This window comes from Erithacus rubecula, assembly GCF_903797595.1.
Source record: "Erithacus rubecula genome assembly, chromosome: Z".
NCBI lineage: Eukaryota > Metazoa > Chordata > Aves > Passeriformes > Muscicapidae > Erithacus > Erithacus rubecula.
Window position 1 is genome coordinate 20,734,299 of NC_136661.1, and position 23,530 is coordinate 20,757,828.

Genomic DNA, 23,530 nt, shown 5'->3' on the forward strand with positions numbered 1-23,530 from the left:
CTATACTGCACATACTGTTGCAGCACCTGGAACAACTATGTGTGTAAGGAAAGGAAGCCCCTACTATGAACCTCTAGTCAAAGCTGACTGCAGAGTTAATCTGTTTTGTAGCAATCTTCTTAAAGGCACATATTTCAAATCATACTTAATACAACTTTGTTTTCACAGTGCCCTTTGCTTCACTTATTTAAATCAGCTGCCAAGTACAAGCCAAATCCTTAAATGAACCTGAGCATGTACACAGGCTGAGAAAATAAATGTTTCCAGCTGCAGAATCTATTAACTAATCTATTTAATGGAGAGTAGAAGATACGGATACCAACTCATAAACACCATGGGCTGAACAAATTTTTCTAAATCAGACACAGAAGAAGACTGTCAGTGACAAATCAGATAATAATATATAACACTGATCATCCTATGCTGTTATTCCCTCTACTTCATAAACAAACTGAGGATCAGAATCAAAATCCAAATTTCTACAACACAAGACTGATACCATAAGGGACATTTTAGTACCAAAATCTAATAAACTCTATCCACAGCCAAGAGGCACTTCTAGAAAGTAAGCAGAGCATAGGTAGGCTAACTAATCCTCCTGATGTAGCTTTTTGTCTCCTAAATAAAGAGAAATAGGTAAATGTCAAAAGGAGCTGGAAGGCCCTAAGTCAATGGTTTGTATAAAGACTACAACACAGTGCCTCTGCTCTCCAGATTTTTCCTTTTTTCTCTTCTAAGCAATTTTAAAGGTGATTTCAATTACACTTAGTACACAAAATACATCTGTGTGTAAGACACTGAAAGCTCCTAAAAAGCCCTTATGATTTAATGGCTGAGCAACAAGTTTAAAAGGCTGCATAAGAAAGAAAGAAAGTAATTTCTATAATTAAGGTCTGATACACATGTAATAATTTCGCCACTGAGGGGTAGTTTTATCTCCTATGTTTTGATAAACAGGAAGCTCTTTGATGCATACTGTTGCTTTGCTGAAAAGCTCTGCAAAATAGAAAAAACATTTACTTCACAGTCCCATAGACAGGCACCCAAACAAAAAAGCAGTTGAAATAGGAGGAAAATGGAATCTAAAACTATGAAGCAATTAATGAACTTGGTAAAACTACTCCTGCCTCATCAGAAATGTCAGCAATTGTAGAGAAGCAATTTTTCAGGCCTTATCTACTTGTAACTCTGCTAGGATCTATCTGCAGGAGCTCGGTCCAAAATTTAGATAAAAAAAGAGGCAAAACAGTTGTGCCAGAAAAATATTCAAACTAAAAAAAAAAAAAAATCTGGAATCACATTGGAATTTATGTTTTCTTATTTACTCAAATGGCCTTGAGATCAAGCTTAAAAGAAAGGAGCAACAAGTTTTCTCTGTATAATGCCGGATTTAAAGGTCTGGGCTCCCATTTCTGAGCAAGCCAACACCTTATTGAAGCAGCAGTCACAGGGAACGTGGAAACCAAACCCTAATCACCTCTGGCAGGTGCAGCATCCTCATCCCACGAGGTACCACACTTAGGTAAGTTTTGCTCAAATCAAATCAGCAGCTTTTATGCTGTAGCTGAGCAGCGGCAACCTGAAGGCAGGAGACTAGACGGTCAAGAAGCGCCCTAAATTCATCGCTGTGCGATGATGCTGGCGGGTTTCCGGAGGACACAGATGCGGTACCAGGCGCCGTTCCAGCCCTCCCGCACGACCGTACCGAGGGGAGCCTGCAAAACACGGGAGAACGGGCGGGCAAAGGGTGGGGAAGGCATCAGAAGTGCAAAAATTCAAAGTAAAATCTCGCTTCAAAACAAGCGGTGGATCGCAGATGTGGGTGCTCGTCAGCGGGGCAGGCAGAGCTGCCCTCAAGAGAGGGCGGAGGGAGAGGAGGGGGCTCGCAGAGGGAGCGGGGCTGCCGCGGCAGGAGACGCCGGCATCACTCACCTGCAGCCGCCGGAGCTCCCTCACGGCCGGGCCGGGCCCCGCACGCCGAGACCCGCCAGCCCCCCCGGTCAGTGCCGGGAAGCGGCTCGGCCGCCCCTCCCAGGGCAGGGCGGTGCCTCCTCCCACCTCGAGCAGCGGGGTGAGCCGCTTCTCGGAACTTTTCCCCGCGCTCCGGGAAGCGCGGCCCGTTCCCTTGGCGGCGCTCCCACAGACGGGACGCGGGCCTGTGCCCTCAGGGCTGCGCCGCGCCGGGCGAGCCGAGCAGCACGGGGCACGGGCAGGACCGTGAGGGACAGAGTGGACACGTTCCGGTCTGCCCGGTCCCCAGCGGGCAGGAGTGATGTCCCCAGGCCGCCTTCATCTCCGGTGCCTGGCCCCAGGTCGCTGTGTCTCCGCTCTGGCCCAGGGTGTGGAGGTGCCCGGTGCCCGCGGCGGGGCTCGGGGCCGGGCGGTGCCGCATTACCGCGGGCAGCTGTCCAGGGAAATCCCTCACAGAAACCGCGTCAAGCCGGTTCGGCTCACCAAGTAAACTCTTCACTCACAAAAAAATCACATAAAACATGAAAGGACACCAAGAGTTGACCGCGTTTCTGTTGCGAGTCTCCACATGACTGGTCTCATCCAAAGAGGTTGAGTATGTTAAAAGCTGCCCGGTTTTGTTTGAAGTTGTTGCTCATCCCTTCCAGGACATTCAGGGTACAGGCTTTTCAGGTTTGTCACTCTTCTACATATAAGAGGTCTTCTGTCTCTTTTTAAAATTTTTACATTAAACGTAGTGTACCTATTAAGAAATCTCTTTTCCTTGCTTTCCTCTGGATTCTCTCAAATTCTTGAAGCTTGATTGCTTTTCATCAGCGGGAGATGACAACCTGCAAAGTTTTCAGCCTTATAGGCTATCTTATTTTTATACCTCATGATGTTTAGTTTGTCATTTTTTTGGTACTAGCATACCATTGCCAACATACACTTTTCTTGTGGTCCACTTTAGCACCTCGATCCTCCTATTCTGAACTGCTAGCCAATGGTTCCTTGCCTCATTGTATTTCAGGGATGTCTCATACTTCCCTCTGCCAAGTAACATCCTGTTCCTTAGTCAGGCATTCCATTTTCTTACGATGCTTTTGCTTTTTAGTCAAGCAAATGATTTCTAGTCAAAGGATAGTTTTATTTTTCAGAACTGTATTCTGAACAATTGCATCTATTTCTTCCACAGAGTTCCTGTGTATGTTTTGTGAGTCATATAAACTGAACTTTTCACAGAGGGTCACTCATTTTTCATTGCCTGCATGTGGTCTGGAGGCACTACAGCTGGACATTTACTGTTGCTTCAGAATTCAGAGCAGTACGATCATGAAAGGTCATCTAACTGCTAAGTTTTACTGAAATGCAAATCACAGATGTCTAGGATTACATGCCAAAATTTTAGCTTTTTTCTTTTTTTCTTACATTTGTTAACAAACCTCTTCAATATGCTAGTAAGTTCTTTCTTTTAATATTTGTAGATAATATAATGAATTAAGCTTTCTGGAAATCTATCAATTGCATATTTGAAAGTAGATTTTGAATTGCATACTGCATTAAAGATAATAACCCAATTTTTGTGCTTTGAGCACTCTCATGTGTGTTTGAAAATATTGATTCTTTTAGGTGTGTAGTGGAGATACCTTTTAAAATCTATCAGTACATTTAACATTTTCTGAATTCTTTCAACCCTGCTGAGACTTTCTATTGCCTCTTTCTTTGGGTAGCAGCAACAGTCTCTCATGTTACTTTTACTGATCCACATGATTCATAAGTACCAGAATTAACAATATATTAGCTTATTCTTTGAATGTTTCCTTATGAACATATGAATTCACTGCTATTTAGAAATAATGTTCAAGGTACTAATTAGAACCAAAAAGACCCTAAAGAGTTATTGATTAATGTCTATATGTCATGCCTGGTCAGAAATTGTTTTAAAAAGCAAGTTGTCAAGTTCCTAATATTTGAGCAGGAAAACCTGAAATATAAAGAAGAACAGAGGTAAATCCGCAAAACAGCCTGGAAGCCCAGTGTGTCAAGTGTCACAGAATCTAGACAATTTAAAATCCTGAGTCAGGTACCAAACTTCTCTGTATACACCAGGTTATAGCAATATAGCCTGGAAGTACTTAGAAGGCATCCTATCCAATCTGGCATGCTCTGTGCCTGTAAGAATAGCTCTGAGTTTCACCCCACTTTTCTGGGTGTTTTGTTGCCTGTGTACATGTGTCCAAAGCCCATCTCTGACACAACAAACCAGCAGGACCTTGATCAAGACTGCTGTGAAAGTCTGCCATCTGTAGAGAGTTTGAAAGTAGGGCTGTGGATTGTTGATGTTCAAGGATTTCAGTACCAGCATGAAAAGGTATAAAATCATAAAGGTAAAGATAACTTGGGGAAGACTGGTCAAACTAGACAGTCTAGTTTAGGACTAACTGTAAACCCTTCTGTTCTGTTTTAAGTGTTGATGGAATACTGCAAGTTAGAAATTCCTCTCCAGAGAGCTATGGGAATTGGCCTTTACTCTTTTGACTCATGCGTGCCTGCTCAGCAAAGAGTTCTTGAGTAGCTTAACATGAATGGTGAGTATAGCAATGCTTTGTATAGCAGCTCATTAAACTCTAGCTAGCTCTTCTCTCTGTTAGCCAATAGCTAACTGCTTTATTTTCAATTATGCATATTCTTCCTGCAGAGTCTCCGTGCCTGGTTTAGATGCCTGAACAAACTGACCAATAGTGACAAATGTACTCAACTCCTTAACCAAACTAAGTGTGACTATTACAGACTCCAAAGAAGGCAAAGACCGAGGGCATAACCAGGAAAAAAACTTCTCTAGTTCCAGTCTGTTCTATAAAAATACACAAAGCAGTGTACAGAGGAGTGACAGAGGTGAGCATTGGTGCATATGACTTGGGTCACTGATCAGTAAATAATGTATGAATAGCAGGTAGCTTTTCTAAGACTCATTTATCAAGGGAAAAATAAAGTTGTGGGTGCAAGAAATTTCATACATACCCTTCCTATTGTATGTAGTTTGACTACAAGCCTACCACTTTATTCCAGTAATATGTTAGCCTAAATGGGCATTTTTCAAGCTCTCTCTGCTTAGCAGCTGTTTGCATGCAATCTCCCCTTGAGCAGAGCCACCACTTGAAATTGCTCTTCAAAGCAGAGAGACCTCCCACTGAAAGCAGAACCTTAATAACTAGCAGATACCATGCATAATCCAGTATTATAGTCCAAACATATTTGATTTTTGTACTGGCAGCTTTGAATCATTGTTATGTCCTTTGTGCAGTAATGCAGTGAACCTTACCATTGATTATTCCTGTAAAAGTTGCACTTTTACAACATAACTCACTTTTGCTGATACCTTTGGTGGTAGTTCTTTGTTTTCCGTATTTTAGTGTCAGCTGTTTCAAAAATAAAATATTTCCTCTTTTATTTGTCAAATGTTTGCAGCTTCTTGGCATCAAAAACTAATCTTTGTTGAGGTCTATGTTACACAATGTTCTTGTAATGCTACATAATTTACTTGCATAATTTAAAAAATCTATCACTGCTGTTGGTATATTAATAATTTCTACCCGTACATTACATGATACAGTAAATCTGCCCCTTATGAGTAATAAAAAGGTAATTTTCTTATTTCTCCACCCTTCAGGAAGAAAGTAAGCCATTGAAACAATACTATCTATGTTACCAGGACCATTTCAAAGGAAAATTTAAAAAAATCTGCAAACATATGATACAAAACCCGATTCCCTTTGTCAGGCACTGATTCAAAGATCTGAAACAAGAAAAATGGGGTAGTTTAATGTTCTTCATTAAACAATGCAATTAAAGACTTTACTGTGTTGTTTAAAGTGAGGCAGAAATATTTGGATTTCAAGAGTTTCTGATTCCAGTTAGTTAGTGATCATATGCATGAGCTTCTGCACAGTTTAGTTGAAGTGTTGATCCTCTTATTGTAATCTAGGAATTTACATGAAAAATCTGAAGTTCTTTCCACTGCAAATTAACATTCAAAATAGTGTGAAAGATGTCATGTTTAGCCCCAAAGAAGAATGAATCCCACCCACTTCCTGATTCTCAAGTTTTTCTCTTAAAATCTCCCATTCTCAGAAGTCTAGTGCCTTTAAAGTCAGCCTCTGGCTAGGACCTCACTATCCTTAGTGGTAAAAAGTTCTCTTTATCAAGGAGGCTTGGTAGGCCTTTATACTCAGTGATCTCTGCCTGTAAACTAATAGAGACCAATTTATTATTTCCTGTCCTGCAGCAGCCTTTGAAGCATTGAAGATTAATAATAGGACCCCCTTAGCCCTCTCTAGGTTAAACAAACTCAATTCTTTCTGTGATTTACAGAATGTTGATTGTGTTCACTGGTATTCATAGGTCTCTTGAGACCAGTTTCAAAGAAGAATTGATGAACACAGCACTCCTTTCAACAAGAGTCTTTATTTACTCACAGGTGAGTCTTCTGTTCCTACCTGTCTCTGTGTTTGCTGTTTTGTCAGAAGCAGAATGTTGCCCTTTTAAGATCTACCTGTGATGTTCTCTAAGTCACGGATCATTTTTTCCTTGCCAATTCTTCTCTTTACTTGTTTAATTATTTCTGCTTAATGCTATAACATTGCTCTTTCCCTTTTGACATACCATTTCTTTAACTTGTCAAGACACTTTTGAATCTTAATTCTGCTTTCTGATATGGTTGGGATCCTTCATATCTGCATGTCATTTGGAAATCCTGGGCATCTTCTGCGTTATCTGTCAGATTGTTGGCTGTGTATAGCCAGATGTTTTTAACTTCACTGTTGTTTCTTTTTAGCTGAAAGCCACTGCTAATTGCACTCTGACTGCACAGTGGCGACTTCCAAACCCAAAGTAAAGCAAACCACTGTTTTCCATAAACAGTGTTCCTCATACATCATTTAATTCCTACCCAGGAACAATGTCTATTTAGTCAGAAGTTGCAGAAGTACTCTACAGAGTGAAAGAGTTCAGAGAAATGTTCTTGAGCTGAACTGCACTGAAATGAACAATTTCAGATGTACATTGTAGTACATCCAGAATGCTAAGAGGTTGTCATAAATATTCATGGAGTGTCTCTGGGAGTAATTTTGGTCATCCTGCAGGTGCAGAGGAGTCGTTGAAACTGCACAACCATGTTGCATTGGGATAGTACTCTTTATTTCTCAATAGGCTTCTCAGCTTGGAGTCAAGCTAAGATTCCTCGGTGCCAATCTGAATTGTCTCACAAAATGTAGAAGGCAGGAATGGTCTAATTGTTTGCACTTTTTTCTACAGGTGCATCCTGAGTGCCTTACACAAATAAGGTTTGGGCTTTCTGTAGGCATTTTCATTGTAGTTGTAGTAGGTCACTGTAAAGGGCAAAGCCTGATCTTGTATTGAATTGCAATTTGTTGTACACAAACTTGTCTGGTTGCAGCAACAGTCTCTCCTCCAGGCATATCTCTTTGATCAAGTAGTAATTGTGAAAAGAGGTGGTGCAGTAGTTTTACAGATATATATATATAATCAGATATGATCTTAAGTAATAAGTAACAAGTGTAGGTTTTTTCTGAAGAATTAAAATCACAGTAGCATTAATAAATTATGGGATTAATGAAGAATAAATGATCAGTTATTTGCCTTTAACTAATAATTGCTCAACAATCCCTGTTGTAAGCAATTGCTATTTAGATTAAAAAGCAGTGAAATATAGGAAATACCAACATTAGAATTAGTAAGTGTCCTAGTTTGAAGAACAGGTGTCTGCCAATGAAGGCAGAAGCTTCTCTTTGAAGTAGAGAATGTAAACCCTCTCCCTCCAAATTATTATAATTTTGAAATTAAGGGGCTCTCAGGCAAAGGTATGGGAATTAGGAATAACAGTTCTTTACTAGGAAAGTTAATATAGAAATACAGTATTACAAAGAACAATCCCAAAACACAGAGTCAGAATACAACCTGACATCCTGTCAGTCAGGGTGTTGGTAGCAATCCCATTAAATGGTGGCTACAGTCCTCCTGCAGTGGCAGATGTGGTTCAGCTGGAGCAGTGCTCCTGTAGAAGGTGCAGTTTTCCTCTGAAGGTCCAGGGATAATGTGGAAAGGTCCAGCTTTCCTCTGGAATCCAGTGGAAAGAAGGTATCTTGGTGTCCAAAATCTCAGTTTTTATCTAGGTAGGAAAGGCTCAACTCCTCCCCCTGACTGGAGCATCTCCCATGGGATGATGTAATTTTGTCAGTCATACAGAGGGACTTAATGGGCCAGCAGCAGAAGATTTCTTCCTGGAGGGAGGATGGGTTGTGGAAAAGATAAAGATGATTGCCCCACCTGGTCTCAAAGATGGACCATTAGCAGAAAATATGTGCCACAGAGATAAGGACCCCACCTGGCTTCAACAGATGGTGATAGAATACACAGTTCTGGCCACATCATGTACTGCAATCCAACACAGTAAGTAACTTCAAGTGTCTTTTTATGCATATACATGGTTATATTGTGCTAAATTATGTCAGGTCTGCTTGTTTTCATGAAGTCCGGTTTTGCAGTGTACACTGAGATATGTGAAGTTCACTTGTCCTGTAGATCCTCTGTATTTTAATTTTTCCCAAGTGTCAAGTAGGAGGTCTGGAACTTCATTATGCTGAAATATTTAAGCCCAGCTCAAAAACGAAAACAAAAAAAAAATATTCTCTATATTATTTTCTTGTCTGTGGTACTTCATCCACAATGTTAAATAAGGCAAATCTATGTACATCAATTTAATAGCAATCTCTAATCTTTTCCCCACCTAACTTACTTGGAAACTAAAGCCACCAAAATTTTCTAGCATTGTTAGAAATGCAGCTGGGTACAGCAGTGCAAGATAATAGTTTCATTACTAACTAATAACTACTTACATCATTTAGGCACTTATTTACCACTGAGACTGTTGTTCAGAAAACAGCACCTTCCAAGAATCTGAAAGTCAATGTTCTCATGTGAGTAGATAAAATGCAGCCTAATCAAGCCTCAGAACTATTCTGTCCCATTAGATTGGTTGAGGCACAAGTAGTTTGCCTCTCTATGTCACACCCTTCTGTGTCTTTCTGAAGAGGGACAGCTTTAAATGGAGGGCAGTGGCTGTATCCATTTACACTACTATTAAATCTTTAGTCATTCCGTGGGGTCGTTCCCAGCATGTGTTTGAACTTCTTCCAGTTGAAGAGGGAATTGAATCCTCCTCTTTACTTTCAGGTTGAGCACTCTGGTCAGTAGCCTGTAATAAAATGGCTGTGTGCCTTAGCATTTTAAAAGAGTGGGTCTCAATATCTTCCCGAAAAGGACAAGTGCATGCAACATGCAATAGTCATATTCTGAGAACGAGCTTCTTGGGAATCCCCACATCTAGTTTTCAATCCCAAAAGCATTTTTGCAGGCTGCATGCTTCTCACACTGCAACAATTATGTGCATGTGAAGTCCACTTCTTGAAGGAATTTTGTTGTAGAAATGAAAAGTGTACTCAGACTTTCAGGTTAATGGTTAGCTAGATGGGATTCCAGAAGGGAAGTTAGCTTCTGTCTAAGAGTCTCAATATGTAATTGAAACAGAGTAAGCTCAAAAAGATGCACTCTCTGGGTCCCAAACTTGAGATAATTCATGTTATTTTCGGCTCGGTTTCTCTCGGGGGAAACTCTCTGCTACCATCTTGTGGTAGTCTAGAGGAAGAGACATCGAAAGCAAACATTCTCTGTTCACGTGTGAGTCAAAGGTTAAAATTCATTCCATTCTTGGACTAGTAGAACGTGGAGAGTGTGATGTAACAGTTCAGGAGAGAAGAGTAAACAGCATGGTGTGGTAGAACAAAGTAGTCGCCTACTTTTGTATATTGAGACTGTGTGCTCAAATATGGTGAATACATATTTGTTTTGTTACTGGATTTGTTGGATATTTTTGGTGCGATAATTTGCTAGGATGAAAAAGAAGCACAATATTTCTCTCTGGATGATCGAAATATTATTTATAGTCATAGAAGGGCTACTTGATGATCTTTATGGTTACATTAGACAACACTTATTCAGGACATATATACAGTACATATCTGTGTTCAGATAAAGCTGCCTTTTTTAGTGGATAATGAAGTTGGGCATTGTCAGAAGGAGTAGAAGGCTCCCTGTGGATTTTTGCTGTGCTATGGACGCTGACATTTTTCTAAGAACAGATCTGCCTGCTGTCTGATGGAGAAATAATAAAATGCCAGTGTTCAGGAAGTATGCAAATGCAAATCCTGCATTCCAGTTGGAGGTAACAGCTAGCAGGAGATGACACTTGTCTGCTAATATCCTTCTGGCGGCCCAGAGGGATTAAGTTCTGGGGCTAAGTGTCCAGTCTAAGTATTCCTGAGTTCTGGGACAGAGCAATTCAGAACAAGACATGATGCAGTACAGGCAACGACTGAGACTGAGGCAAAGGACTGTTTTCCACAGGGTGAGTGTAAAAAATGAAGCTTGCTACAAAAAAGATGCTCCGCTTTCCCAAATTAATACTATGCTATTCTAACTCATAAGACAACTATTTGTTTTACACACAGTCTCAGGGTATGTTTACTGTAGACCACATGGAAAAAGCTGAATTAATAGCTTGAATGGGCTGCTGCAACTAGATGGTGTCAGGCTTCTTAGCTAGTTATTTAAAATGAGCGTGGGGATTTCCAATCAAGCATTGGAGATAATGGGACAGCTCTAAACAAGTCTCTGGGTTTCCATTAAATATGACTAATAGAAACTGCAAAGTGACTTGGACTGAAGTTTGAGGAAACAAACAGGCCTGCAAGAAACAACTAGCATAGAAAATTTTAGTCCTGCATAGTTTTTCAACTTAATAAATGACTGACAGTAGCATCTTGAAATGGTAGTGCCACCTTTATATGCCTGTTTTATTGACTATCACAATAGACAGTAAAATGAATTGGAAAAGGACTTTGTAAGCCCATTGGTGATACAAATGGAAAAAAAGAAAGTTTGTTTTGTTCCATGTATTGGCTTTGAATTGCTGTATTCAACATTCTTGTTCCTGAAAATCTTGTTCAGTAGGAAGTCTGTGGAAAGTGTAATCAAGCTCTAAAAGACGAGGTAGGCTTTCTCAGATGTAACTCAGGATGTAGATGTGCCAAAAGTAGAAAATCATATTCCCACCACTGAGAATTAATGAGTTATCTTTTTCCCCTTTCCCTGAAATGTAGAGTCTGGCTTAGGATGTGTGAAATTTAAAAAAATTGGATGGCAGAATTTGGAGAGCAGAAATCTTGTAATTTTAAGTATGTTTGTGTCATGCATTAGATCTTCAGTAAACTGGATTTAAATTATACACCATGAATAATGTTATTACTTGTTTAAATTTGACTGTGTATTTAGTGAATAAATAGGTAATTAATCAATTAGAAATTAATAATAAATTCACAATAGAAGATGATACATCGTGAATGCGTAGTGAATGTATAGAAGGCTGGCTATGTTATTTAAAGAAAATTGCAGCTTTGATTCCTTGGATGCTTAGGCTGAGTGGTTTGGTGAAATTTAGTGCAGTGTTTCCTATCTGCCACACTGAGTAAAAGAATCAGTGATGAGGCCAGTGTTGTGTTGTGTTGTGTTGTGTTGTGTTGTGTTGTGTTGTGTTGTGTTGTGTTGTGTTGCGCAGTGCACTTCGGAAAGACTGAGGAAGGCTGGCTTATGGAGGCATTAGAAGCACATCCTGGATTAGTGGACTGAGAGCACCAAGCAATCATTCCTGAGTGTGGGGTGGCAGGAGCTGGGAACGCTGTGGCTGATAGTGCCAGTTAATTATTGATGATAATTAAGTAGGGAGGAGGCAGACTTGGCAAGGAACTGCCCGAAGAATATCTCATTAGAGATGCTCATGGGCACACTCTCAAGTGTTGTCCGTGCATCAGGGACTCGTGGGCATTTGTACAGCAGCTATTCCAGCCCTAAAGTGGTATCAGCAAACCTCTGCTGGAGACAGAACTTCATGGTAGTGTAACTAGAGCCAGCAGCAAAGCACTACACAGCTGGTCACTGCCCCCCACCCTGCCGATGGAATGGGAGGGAGAATAACTTGTAGGTTAAGGTAAGGAAAGTTTAATAATTGAAATATAAATTGAAAAGTAAACAGTAAAATATATGAATGATGGTAAATAGAAAAGGGAAGAAATAAAGCTCAAGGAAAACCAATTGATGCAGAATAGAATTACTCGCCCCCTACTGAGCAATGCCAGACCCCACCCTTGCACCCTGATCAGCCCTGTTTCCAGGTAATTCCCCAGTTTATATACTGGTGATGGTGTTGTATGGTGTGGAATATTTCTCTTAGCAGCTCAGGTGACCTGTTCTGGCCATGCTCTCTCCCAGTTTTTTTTGTATACCTCTTCACTGGCAGAGCGTGAGACACAAAAAAGTCGTTGAATTAGTGCAAACCCGAGCTGGCAGACATCAAAATGTTAGTGTGTTATCAACATGATTCTCATACTGAATCCAGAACACAGCACTGTACCAGCTAGAGAGAAGAGATTAACTGTATCCCAGACAAAACCAGAACAAAAGAGTTCTGTTTTCTTCACACCCCTTCTCTGAGAAAAAGAATTGCTGCCAGCTGGTGGCTTTTCTGGTGACATAGGGAGTGTTTGCATAAGGTGTAGGTTACACAAGGTTGCACTTGTGCCACTTAGCAGTATGATGTTTTTTTCTTTGATGGCGTATGTATAGAGGTTTGCAGATCACGCCCTTTTCTCGAAGGGTAGGTTTATGATTTATCTATAAAGCTTTTAGAGATGAGAAACACAAGCTGCAAAATACCACAGTCGTTCTAGGGTGTTTTACCCATGGAAGTACTCCACTGTGTACTCAGTATTTAAATACACTTCTTGATTGAAGCGCACTGTTCCATGACAGCGGATTCCAGGGCATCATGTCCTCCAGACAAAGCTAGATGGCGCAGTAGGTCAATGCACTGAAGTTATTCAGATGTTTTAATGTCCACAAATTCCTGTAAATTTCCACAGCCTCATATGTTTATTGACATATTGATGCATTGATTAATGTAGAAGAATCTCATTGCCTTTTGTGGCTTTTCTGAGTCATTGTTTTTCATACTCATCTAAGTAAAAGTCCACATAGAAGAAGTTTCCAAGGTACTTTATGGACTAAGTAACATAAATACTTTCCTCATTTTTTGTACCTTACCTTCCAAGCAAAAGAGTAGTTGAGGGCAAGCAGAGTCAGGCTGCTTCTAATTTGGGAAAATTAGAGTTTATTTCATTCTTACTGCCCTCTTGAATACCACAGTAATGTGTTTATAAATGTTTTGTATACGAATAAACCACTGTCTCCAAATACTTACCCAGCTTTAAAGAAATCTTCACTGTCAGCTGTTTCCTTTTTGGAAAAGGAAATATTTTTGAAAATGCTTTGTAAGTGTACCCTCAGTACTTCTTCTGTCTACCTTGAAAAAGAAAGTGGAGTCTAGTAGTGAAAATTTTCTGTTTTGTTTAGAAAACCTCAGGAGAAACTACCCAGATAGTTTTGTGAACCTACTTAGTAAGCATTAAGTGGAATATTTTTTGGTTGCCAAATTAGCTTGTAGCAAATTGCCAGTTTCTCAGATAGAGATTATTGTTTACATAAAAAGTTCAAGATAAGTGTCCATCTCATGCATTGTTATTTGCAGAAGATTACTAAGTCATGATTAGTGAGTTATTTATATTATTTAGAAAAGATCAGGAGAGGAGTTATTAATATTAAGAGCAGAAGTATGTGGCATTTTAAATAATGCCTATTATCAGAAAGGTTGAGGGTAACAGTCAGATGGGTAATGAACTGAGCATTTAGCATCTGCTCCTTTGAGGTGTCAAGTGCCTTTGCAAGGCACTGAGTGCACTCAAATTACATTAAAATAATGAGGGAACTCACTTCCTTACAGGAGATTCTCAGCCACTGGCAGGATAAAGCTATTATCATGCAGGCAGTAATGGATAGTAGGAAAAAGCCATTTCCTTCTTTAATTTTTTGTTTTGTTTTCTTTTGTGTGTGCATGTGTAGCTTTCTACTTCTGAAATGGCTTGTGGAAGTTACAAATGCCCTCTAAACACCAATGTGAAATCTGAGTGCGTGCAAGCAAAGTGTCTTCCGTCTGCTTTGAGACATGGCTTAAGCACAAAAACTGAAGACAGGAGGGAAATTGAAGAGAGCAAGTGGCCATGTAAACCTTTATGTGTTAGATTTAAGCCCTTCCCTGCAATCTGTTTCCATAGCATAGTGCAGCTCCAGACTTCCCTGTGCAACTCTTTTGTATGCAGAAACCTTGGTGGGATCTCTGCTGCCAGCCCCTGCCCCGAGATAGAAATGCAGTTGCTCAACAACCTAACTGCATAAATCCCAGGAATCACAGCAACCACTCATCAGCATTCACAACTCATATTCCTGACTTGTTCCAGGATAATCTGCTTGTCCTATCATGGGTTTGAGGAAGATGCTGGTTTAGATCCACTTTTTTTATTTTGAGGGTTTTTACTCTTAAAATAGCAAGCACTGTGCCAGCTGCTTGTGGTATTTTCAATTGCTACAACATGGATTTTGGAAGGTTTACACCAGAAGGAAAGTAACAGCTGTATGCCACAAGAAACAACAGCAATGAAAGAATCTCTGAAAATTTAAAGAAGTCTGAATCAAGGTGATGCTGCTTTAGAACAGCAAATACCTTCCACTTCAGTAGGAGCATTTTTACTGAGGCAGTGTCCATACACTTCATAAATGTAATCATAAGACATACATGCAGAACTCTGTAGGAGGAAATACTCTGGAGCTTAAATTACATGCTGGTGAAAGAGTCAGCAATAGTTTTTTTTATTGAGAAAATCCTCTCCTGAAGCCTCCATCTCTTCTGTTCCAGGTCCTAAATTCCAAACAGTCGAGGAAATTTAAAATAACTGATGTTTATATGCAGAGAGGGAAGCATAAAGCAACAATATTTTTCATCTGATAAGTAGTGGTAGCAAGATTATATGTTACTCCAGCTGTGGTTGTAATTTCAATGACTTTATGATATTGAGTGTGAAGTTTCTCTAGGGGAGCAAACAGACTGCATGAATTTCTCAAGCTATTGAAGCACAGGGTCCATTCTAAGTCTATGTCATGTCTCTAGGGCTGGGGTAGAACGGGCTATTGAGTATTCTCAGCCCTCTCTGTGGCAGAAGGTATGCCAGCAAGGGTTTCTGAAGTTTATTTCACTCTGAGATAATGCTAGAACCCAGCTTAGCCCCAAACCACAGACAGAATTGTGGGTCTTCCAGGGTGCTACTGTCATCTGAGCAAGGTCTATGTTCTTGCTTTACTCAGATTTCAGAGTGATATGGTGAGTGTCTTGTGATTCCTAGCGCTCTGGTTTAAGGGTCAGCAAGGGTGTCTATGCTTGGGTTACTCCATGAAAGGCCTAGAAAGATGAGGAAGGGAAGTCAGACGTGATACTGAAAGAAAGATATCCAGCCAAAATGAATTGTAAAGATAAAATGCTGCCAATAATATACTGGACAGACATGCAAAGGTCAATCTGGACAAGGCCAGGAAGGAAAGTTTCTTAGGGGCTGACATGAGACACAGCAGCCTTTTAGAGGAGTTTTATCTAGCTATGTAGATAGAAGAGCCTAAGCTGGCAATGATGCACTGAATTGAGATCTAACCTGTCAGTAAAGACATGGGAGGGTTTAGTCAATGATAATTCCTAAGTTATTGACTTGAAATAGTAAGTGCTGTTTTCTCGGAAAAGGAGAGTGGGGAACATGTAATAGATTTATGAGAAGGTTAAGAGTGCCATGAATTTACCAGCAAATAGTTTAAGATTGGAAAAAATTTATAAGTAATATGGGGAAGTAAATATAAAAAGAACTGGATAAATTATTAGTATTTCTGGGTATCTTCTATTTAATGGGCCACACAGCAAGCTTGTTTTTACAGTCTGGGTAAATGGGCCTTAATTCATTCTGTATCTATGCTAGGAATTGTTCTTCATATTCTGTGGTACATGGTAGCACCAACAATATGCCAGGGAACCTCAGGGAACCTGAGAGTTTCCTACCATGGTTTATAACTCAAAATTTACATTTTAAACTTCATGGACATCACTGAAACACCAAGGCTTACTCACTGATGACACAACCATGTATCATGCCCTTTTTTCACTTTCCCTCAACAGCTTTCTCCTCTTATTTGCTATGCTGTGTAATTTTCTGATCAATTAGAGCAATCCTTTGTGTATTATTAGTCATTCACTGCTTCAGTGTCAGCTTCTATCTTCTGTGCCATACACTGAATATTCTGCTAATTACCACCTTATAACTTTACATGTTTAAAAATTTTATCTTAATCTGAGCAGTCACAGAGAAGAAATGAAGAATTCCTCTCAAATTCATGTAAATTCCTTCTTACACCTTTGCAAGTGATAGGTTTCAAATGAAAATTTTTTTACTTACTCATGCTTTTGAGTCATCATCCAAAAATAAAAAAATAAAAATTTCATTTGATCAGTCCACATGAAAGGAAAGTATTCCTTCAGGAAATTTGTGTTATCTACTGTTTTTGACCATAATGCCATCTCATCTACTTTCTCACCAATTCTGTTCACCTTGGTAGTTTTCCTAAGGATGCATAAAACCAACATGAGAATACACGAATAACAGCTTGATGGTACCAGTTTTTCCTTTTTGACCTCATCAAAAGTCATCTTGTAGCAATACCAAACATCCTATGTGGGCAGAGAGAAGGAATGGTGAGAGACAAGTTATTTCTTTGTTGTGTAGTTAGTTGGCATTATTAATCCTTTGAGCGTCGAGTGAATCTTTAGACGTACTTTGAAGACTCTGTGGTTGCACTTGGCTTGGTTAATTTTGACTCATAGGAAGAGATCAAAGGATCATGATAACTCTGTTGTGGTTGCCCAGAGTTGCACGTTTTCTTTGTGGTAATGTGCAGTAATGAAATGCCTTGAGACATATAATGAGATTTGCCAAGTGGCTTACCTCATGGTGGATGTCTCACCTTGTAGCAGTGAAAATGGAGTGAAGTTGTGGGAATGTTGGGTAAGAAGGAAACCATGGATGAGAGACAGGAGAAAACAAAGATCTTACAAGACCAGCAAACAATGACAGCAACATCTAGGGTACTAGAAAAAAAAATTAAAAGGAGATACATTATGTTCAAAAATTTTTTATCTTCTGGGTTACATTAAAACTTCAAAATTGGTATGACCTAATGGGTTAAAACCTCTTAAATTTCACATCTTTTTGTGACCTGAGGTTCACAGATATATGGTACGTATTTTGGCTATAATTTTCTTTGCCTGTTGCAATCGCCACTCACAATATAAGGATATAAAAATATCTTGTCTGTGTTGCTTTTTCTGTGTCATTTAAATCCCCCTCAGGTTACTAAAGTGTGAGTGAACCATTAAGTTGTTATTATTGTATGGATACTCAGGCGTACCAAATCCTTGGGAGTAAATGGTGAGGGATCCTTTGAATGGCATTGTGATGGTGGGATATCTCCATCAGTATGGGTTGTTTCCATCCCTAAAGACTTTTTAAAGCTATCCTTCTGTCCGTTCCTCAAAATCTCCTGAAAATGTAGAATTTCATGATTTTGACACTGATCTCATCATTTTACATGTAGAAGCAGTACTACAACCATATTTCTGTGTTTGGATTCTCCTTCTTTACTGTTCTGTCACTGTATCACTGATCTTTCTATTGAGTTCCTTGTCCACTTGGCCTCATGCCCTTTTCAAATGTTGTAGGACACTTTTGCCACATTTCGTTCATCTAAGTGCACTTAGGTTTCTAGAAGGAGTTCAGCTGACCCAAGTGATTTGAGGGCTGTTCTCTGCTTGCCTTTGTTTTCACTGGTCATGCCACTAATTCTGTGTCATCCAAAAAGTGTACATTTATTTTCAAATTAAAATTCTTTCTGAAAATGGAAGATAGCATGCAGTTCTGGAAAACAGGTGAAAGCAGCTTGGTACAATTTTTTTTTAAATGAAAAAATTATTTCTCTGCATCTGCAGAAACCATTCAGCAGACATAACACAAGATGTATGACTAACTATTACAACAATTCTTTACTAAGCTGAATGCTTACAAAGTGTTTCATTATAATTGTCTAGATGAGCCCTCCTTATGGACCTTCAGTATCTTCTAGGAGATTATATTACTGTACTGATTCATATGTGTATTGTTTGAGCTTTCAGTAATCCCAGAGTCATTGATCTTTTGCACAAATCTTTCCCACAATTCCTACCAGTTACAGTGAGGTTTTACATTTCGGTTACCTGGAATTGCTGCTTTAGCATGTGGGTAACTTAGAATTTCCTTTGTATCATTTGTCATGTAGATTCAGTTTCTCTCTTAAATACGGATTTTTAGCTTGTACAGTACTTGATTACTTTTTCCTGTTCTTCATATCTCTGCCCTTTTCAGTGCTTACTAAATGTGTCACTAAATGTGTTACTGGAAATTTGGACCAGAAGGACTTTCAAGAAGCACACCTGAAACAAGGCAGTCATGCTCGCATTTTACAGAAGACTTTTGGAGCATTATGAAGCACAGGGAAGTCAGGTTCTGCCTGGAATTACAATCTCAAGTTCATCTCAAAAAAGCCCATAGTCAAACCTTACCAGCAGTAGCCTGATTGTACTATATGAGATTAGAAAAGCTACACTGAATGAAGCACTTAATTTTTTTCTTTGTGTTACACAAACACAGAGATGCAGTGAGAAGGGCAAGCAGAATTTTCCAATGGTCATATTGGGCTTTGGCACGTAGTCAACGTGGTAACAGGGAATCAAGGTGATATTACAGACATGATCAACTTTCTTCAGCTTTCTTGATTGTATGGATCAAGTAAGACTTTAATTTGAGCTCTAATAACAGCTGCAGCTCTGCCTCCAGAAATCACCACTGCAAGCATTTAAGAATCACAGGCTAAAGCGGGAATCGTTGGATCAGTTTATTTCCTAGAGCAGAGTTGAAGAAAGTTTAATGGGTCACCTGCAAGTCTTCTGAGAAATTAGAATGGTAAGGCCTGCCAGAAATGATTGAATTTTTCATCTGCAGTTTAAGTCCCCTGCCCAAATGTCATGTCTCATCTTTATCAGTGTGTGCATGTGTGAGTAGAGGATGCTACAGGATGTGACTGGTTCTCAATTGAAAACATTAAGAGAGATCAGGGTTGCCAAAAGTCAAGGATTTTTCATGACATTTGTCTACATTGCAGACTCACCAAATTTTTTCCAGTCTCAGCAGGATTCCTGTGCGTTTGACCAAGATGTCAGGCAGTTGTATCCAGGTCTTTCTTTCAGTGTGATAGGAATGGTGCAGCCTATCATTTTTATATAAGAACCATGCAATGCAGTGCATTCACACAAGAATAAAGAACAGACAGAAATTAAACCCTTGCTCTCTGCAATAAGATTTCCTCAGTAACACTCATATTTTGCTCTTTCACAGAGGGTCTTTGGAAACCTAGTTCAGCATCCACATAAATTTAGAATTTCAGCTTTGTGAGAAAAGACATTTCTACATATGAAGTTGCAGTTTCATATATAGGGCAGCAGTAGGCAGAATTTTTCCACAATTTTTCATTGTAGGCTCCAGTCAAAGGCAGACAGGAAAGCCAGAAGCAAAAACCAACATGCAGAAGTGAAAGGCACATTTGCTGTCATCTATTTTGAACACAAGAAATGGTTGCAGCCTCCTTTTACATTCTCAGATCATGCTGGTTCAGAAGATAATTGGGGTAGAACAGGGAGAGGCTGCTTAAATTCTCAAAGTTGTATGTGACATAGACCCAGTTTTGTCCTTGTTTGAATGGACCCATCTTCATGCTTGGAAAGTGGCTTTGAAAATGTTTGGTTTCATGTTTATAAAGACTGTTTTTCTTCGATGTCGTACCTGGAGCTCTCTTTTTGGAGCCCTTACAGGAGAAATGGATGTAATGGTTAGAGCTTGTGTGTCAGATCTGAAGTTGCAGGGAGGCAAATTTTTCATCTGCAGTTGAAGTCCCCTGCCCAAATGTCATGTCTCGTCTTTATCAGTGTGTGCATGTGTGAGTAGAGGATGCTACAGGATGTGACTGGTTCCTGTTTTTACACTGGTACTCATAAGCCAGTCATAAGTGGGCACTCCTAAAGGGTAGCATTTGGAGACTCAGAACTAGTGAATTGGACTTCAATAAGTGAAGTGAAAACATACTGATCCCAAGAATTTAATTTTCTTTCTTTTTTCTGCTTTTTTTTTTTTTTTTTTTTTTAGAAATGGAAGGAGCATATAGGAATTCTTTTATTTATTGAAGAAGACAAAATATAGCTAATTTCTAAATGATATTGCCAGCATTTCGATTTTTTAATGCTTTTTTTAAAAATGGATTTGAAATTTATTTCTAATTTTAGAGTATTAGGCAGGTTATTTAGAGAGGTTATTCCTGTATAACATATAAGACTGACATGGTATGTAGAGCCATGTAACTTTCCCATTCCTGTATAAAAATACACAAAAGGTTTTCCTGTGTATTTTCCTTCTTTATTTTTTTCCTCAGAAACATCAGGTTTTTTGTATCTTTATTCTAAAAACACTTCTTTCACACTTTCTGGGGGATTTGGTCACACAGATATAAGTTTTCTTTGGTAGTCTGCATTACTAATACTTTCCCTTTGCCCTTATTTAATAAATATAAATATCTATCATATATAAAAATAATGAAATAATGTGACTTAGTATGCAACATAAATCTCTCTGTGGTGTAATTATGCTATTTATTAATCAAATAATTCTATTTTTTAATGTATCTAATAACACATTTGGAATGCTTACTACTCTGCACAATACATTTCTGATATTTAAATTAGCAAATACAGTGTAATTTACATCATCCTTTTGCTGGTGTTTTGATTTCCTTCTCACTGCCTTCGTTTTCATATGTACAGAGGGAATAAGCCGTGCTGTATTTAAGGACTGACTAATTTTGGATTTGCTTCAGCTCTGATTTGGAGATACAGCTGGTTTTTCTTACATGATCCTGAGCAAGTTGCTTTCCCCTCTTAGTTTAATCTTTTTAGATAAGACATTTTTTGTAACAGTCCTCACCCACAAAATTTATATATTTATGTTTGTGTGATCTGTTTCTTGGAAAATAACATTGTTTCCATGTCTGAAAAGCATTAATGGGAAGTTTTGTGGCAACACCTGACATTTAGTTTCCAGCTGATGAGTATTTTGGGAAGCTCAGTTTTGTCAGATTCCTTCACTGGCTACCTGTGTTAGAAACATGAAAACTCAGTGTTCTTCTCAGCATGAGATATGTTTATTTTGTCCTGATAAATAGCCTCAAGCCTACTATTATTAGAAATTTACAAGTTAATTTTCTCTTTATACCTGAGAATCTTTGCTGCATTTGATCAACTAGGATTAAGAAATGTTTCAGATGTCAAACTTTAGCCATTTTTTTTTTCAGGTGTTGAAGTCACTGGAAAATAGTTCAAAGTATTTAGTACAGGTTGCAAGGAAAGTTATTGATTGATCTGAAGCTTTACCTTTTCCTGGGCCTCTTGTCTGACTAACAGTCAAGTTCTCTCTTTTGTGTTGTAGGACAGGTTTATTTGGAAAGGAATGTCATCATTAAGCTCTGAATATGTAAGTCTTTTATGGTACTAGAATAAAGAACAATTACTTTTATACCAGAGGTTAATTTGTTTTGGAAACATTGCAGAAATGCACATTCCAGCAGCTTAACTATATCACAAGGACAAACTCGATGAGGGAGCTACTTGTCTGCAGTCTGCCAATTCACTCTGGACACAAGGAGCACCACTGAGTTTACTGTTAATTGGAGCTGCTCATACTGTGCCATACCTCTGACTTTTCTCAGGATGTTATGTGAAGGAGGTGGCCTTCCCTACTTATCAACATAATTAGAAGAAAAAAAAAAAAAAGTGGGTGCAGCTTTAAATGGCCACAGACTTTCTATGGAACTGCAAAATCATTCTGGTCTTCCAAAGAGACAACTAGGAGGTTCAAAGGTTTTCCAAGGTTCTTGAAAAATCTGTTCCAACCCTCAGAGTATCTAAATAATTTTGTGAAAATAAATTTTGTAAAAGTCTCTGACAAAAGAGGTTTCACTCTGGTAGTGCTCCTGAATCTCTCTGTTTGGACTGATTTCAAGTAATCAGTGCACTTTTCAAGAGTAACACACAAGGTTCAAGCAGAGAACAAAGAGTCAAAGAAACTTGGGGGCAGCAGTATAGATCCTAATACTTCTTAATCCTATGTTCTGTATATTTTGTAAGGCAGTCTTTGGGAAAAGTCCAAATTAAAGGAAAATAAATATGAGAAAAATGTTCAAAGAAAAAAGCCAAATCGTGGCTTAATTGAAATTGAAGTTGACAGCAAGTGAGATTTATTATTTGCATTCTAATAATAAAGCATAGAGAGGAGAGAGAAGAGGCCTGAAAAATGTACAAGGACTGAAAGCTGGATGGCACTCAGTGGTAGGTAAGAGGAGAGAAATTAGCTCCAAAGAAGGAGCCATTCAAATTTGAAGAGATTAAGAATGGTTGTGATTCCAAAAATAAAAATAAAATTTTAATGTTGAGTGACCAAAAGCCAAATCTTGTTGCTTGCCTCTGAAGGTAGCAGGAAAGGCAGTATTCAAATGTCTGTCAATAACTGTTGAAAAAGGAGATTTAAAACATAGACTCTTCTTCCCTTATAACATTTCTTTACAAGAACATTTCTTTATAGAATAGATTTGTGTTTATCTCCTAAGCACATTCCCTTTTCCCTGAAAACTTTCCTTCTAATACAACCTTATTTTTTCTGGGTTTTTTTTTCTTTTCTGCTGAAATGAAGCACAAACACTACTTTTAAAAAGGATTAAAAACTGCCTAAACTAAACTACTAAACTGTTCTTCCCCTTTTTTTGCTGTTTGTTTGTTTGTTTTTGTTGGTGGGGTTTTTATTGCTTTTTTTTTATAATTGCTGGAACAATTTATTTGCATTTGTTCTTGAGATTGTCATCTGACCAGATATAGATACTTGCTAAGTGTTGCTGCTGTCAACATTCAGAAACAGAGACAATGGTTTGGCTAAAATCCAGTTGTCATTAGAAAACTCTTTCTAAAAAGAGCTCTGAGGGATTTTAATTCCATCTGTCCTTTATCATGACTTCAAACATACCAGTATTTCTAAAAGCCAACTAAGTTCCTTTTAGGTCAGTCATGATCTCTAGGGACAAAAGTAAAAAAAGAAAAGCTTTAGCTGACAGCTTTATCAATGATATATGAGAGAAAACAGAATTCAGTGTTGTTTTTTATAGCTGCATTAGTTATGCATTGCTGGCAATTAAATACCATTTTCAGCAGTAAAATAAAAACACAGATATGGTTGATCTCTTCTCCTTTGAAAATCTTTTCCATACTGGTGAACTGCAAACTGTGCACAGAGAAAAGGGAGATGGTGGAAGAAATGCATGAGACAAAATGGGACAGGACAGG

General features: G+C 38.8%; 1 protein-coding gene across 3 annotated transcripts in view; it reads right to left on the reverse strand.

Moving 5' to 3' along the window:
* The window catches only part of OSMR (oncostatin M receptor), a 28,689-nt gene extending 26,611 nt beyond the window's left edge, over window positions 1–2,078 (reverse strand). For 2 of the 3 annotated variants that reach the window (XM_079330101.1, XM_079330102.1), the window contains exons 1-2: window positions 1,933–2,077; window positions 1,478–1,715 (exon numbers count right to left, since the gene is read on the reverse strand). In XM_079330101.1, the coding sequence (XP_079186227.1) occupies window positions 1,478–1,501 (24 nt within the window). In that variant the 5' untranslated portion in view covers window positions 1,502–1,715; window positions 1,933–2,077. Of the gene's footprint in view, window positions 1–1,477; window positions 1,716–1,932 lie in introns of all 3 variants that reach the window. The other variant, XM_079330104.1, reaches the window with a different exon arrangement.
* Between the last annotated feature and the right edge of the window lie 21,452 nt (window positions 2,079–23,530).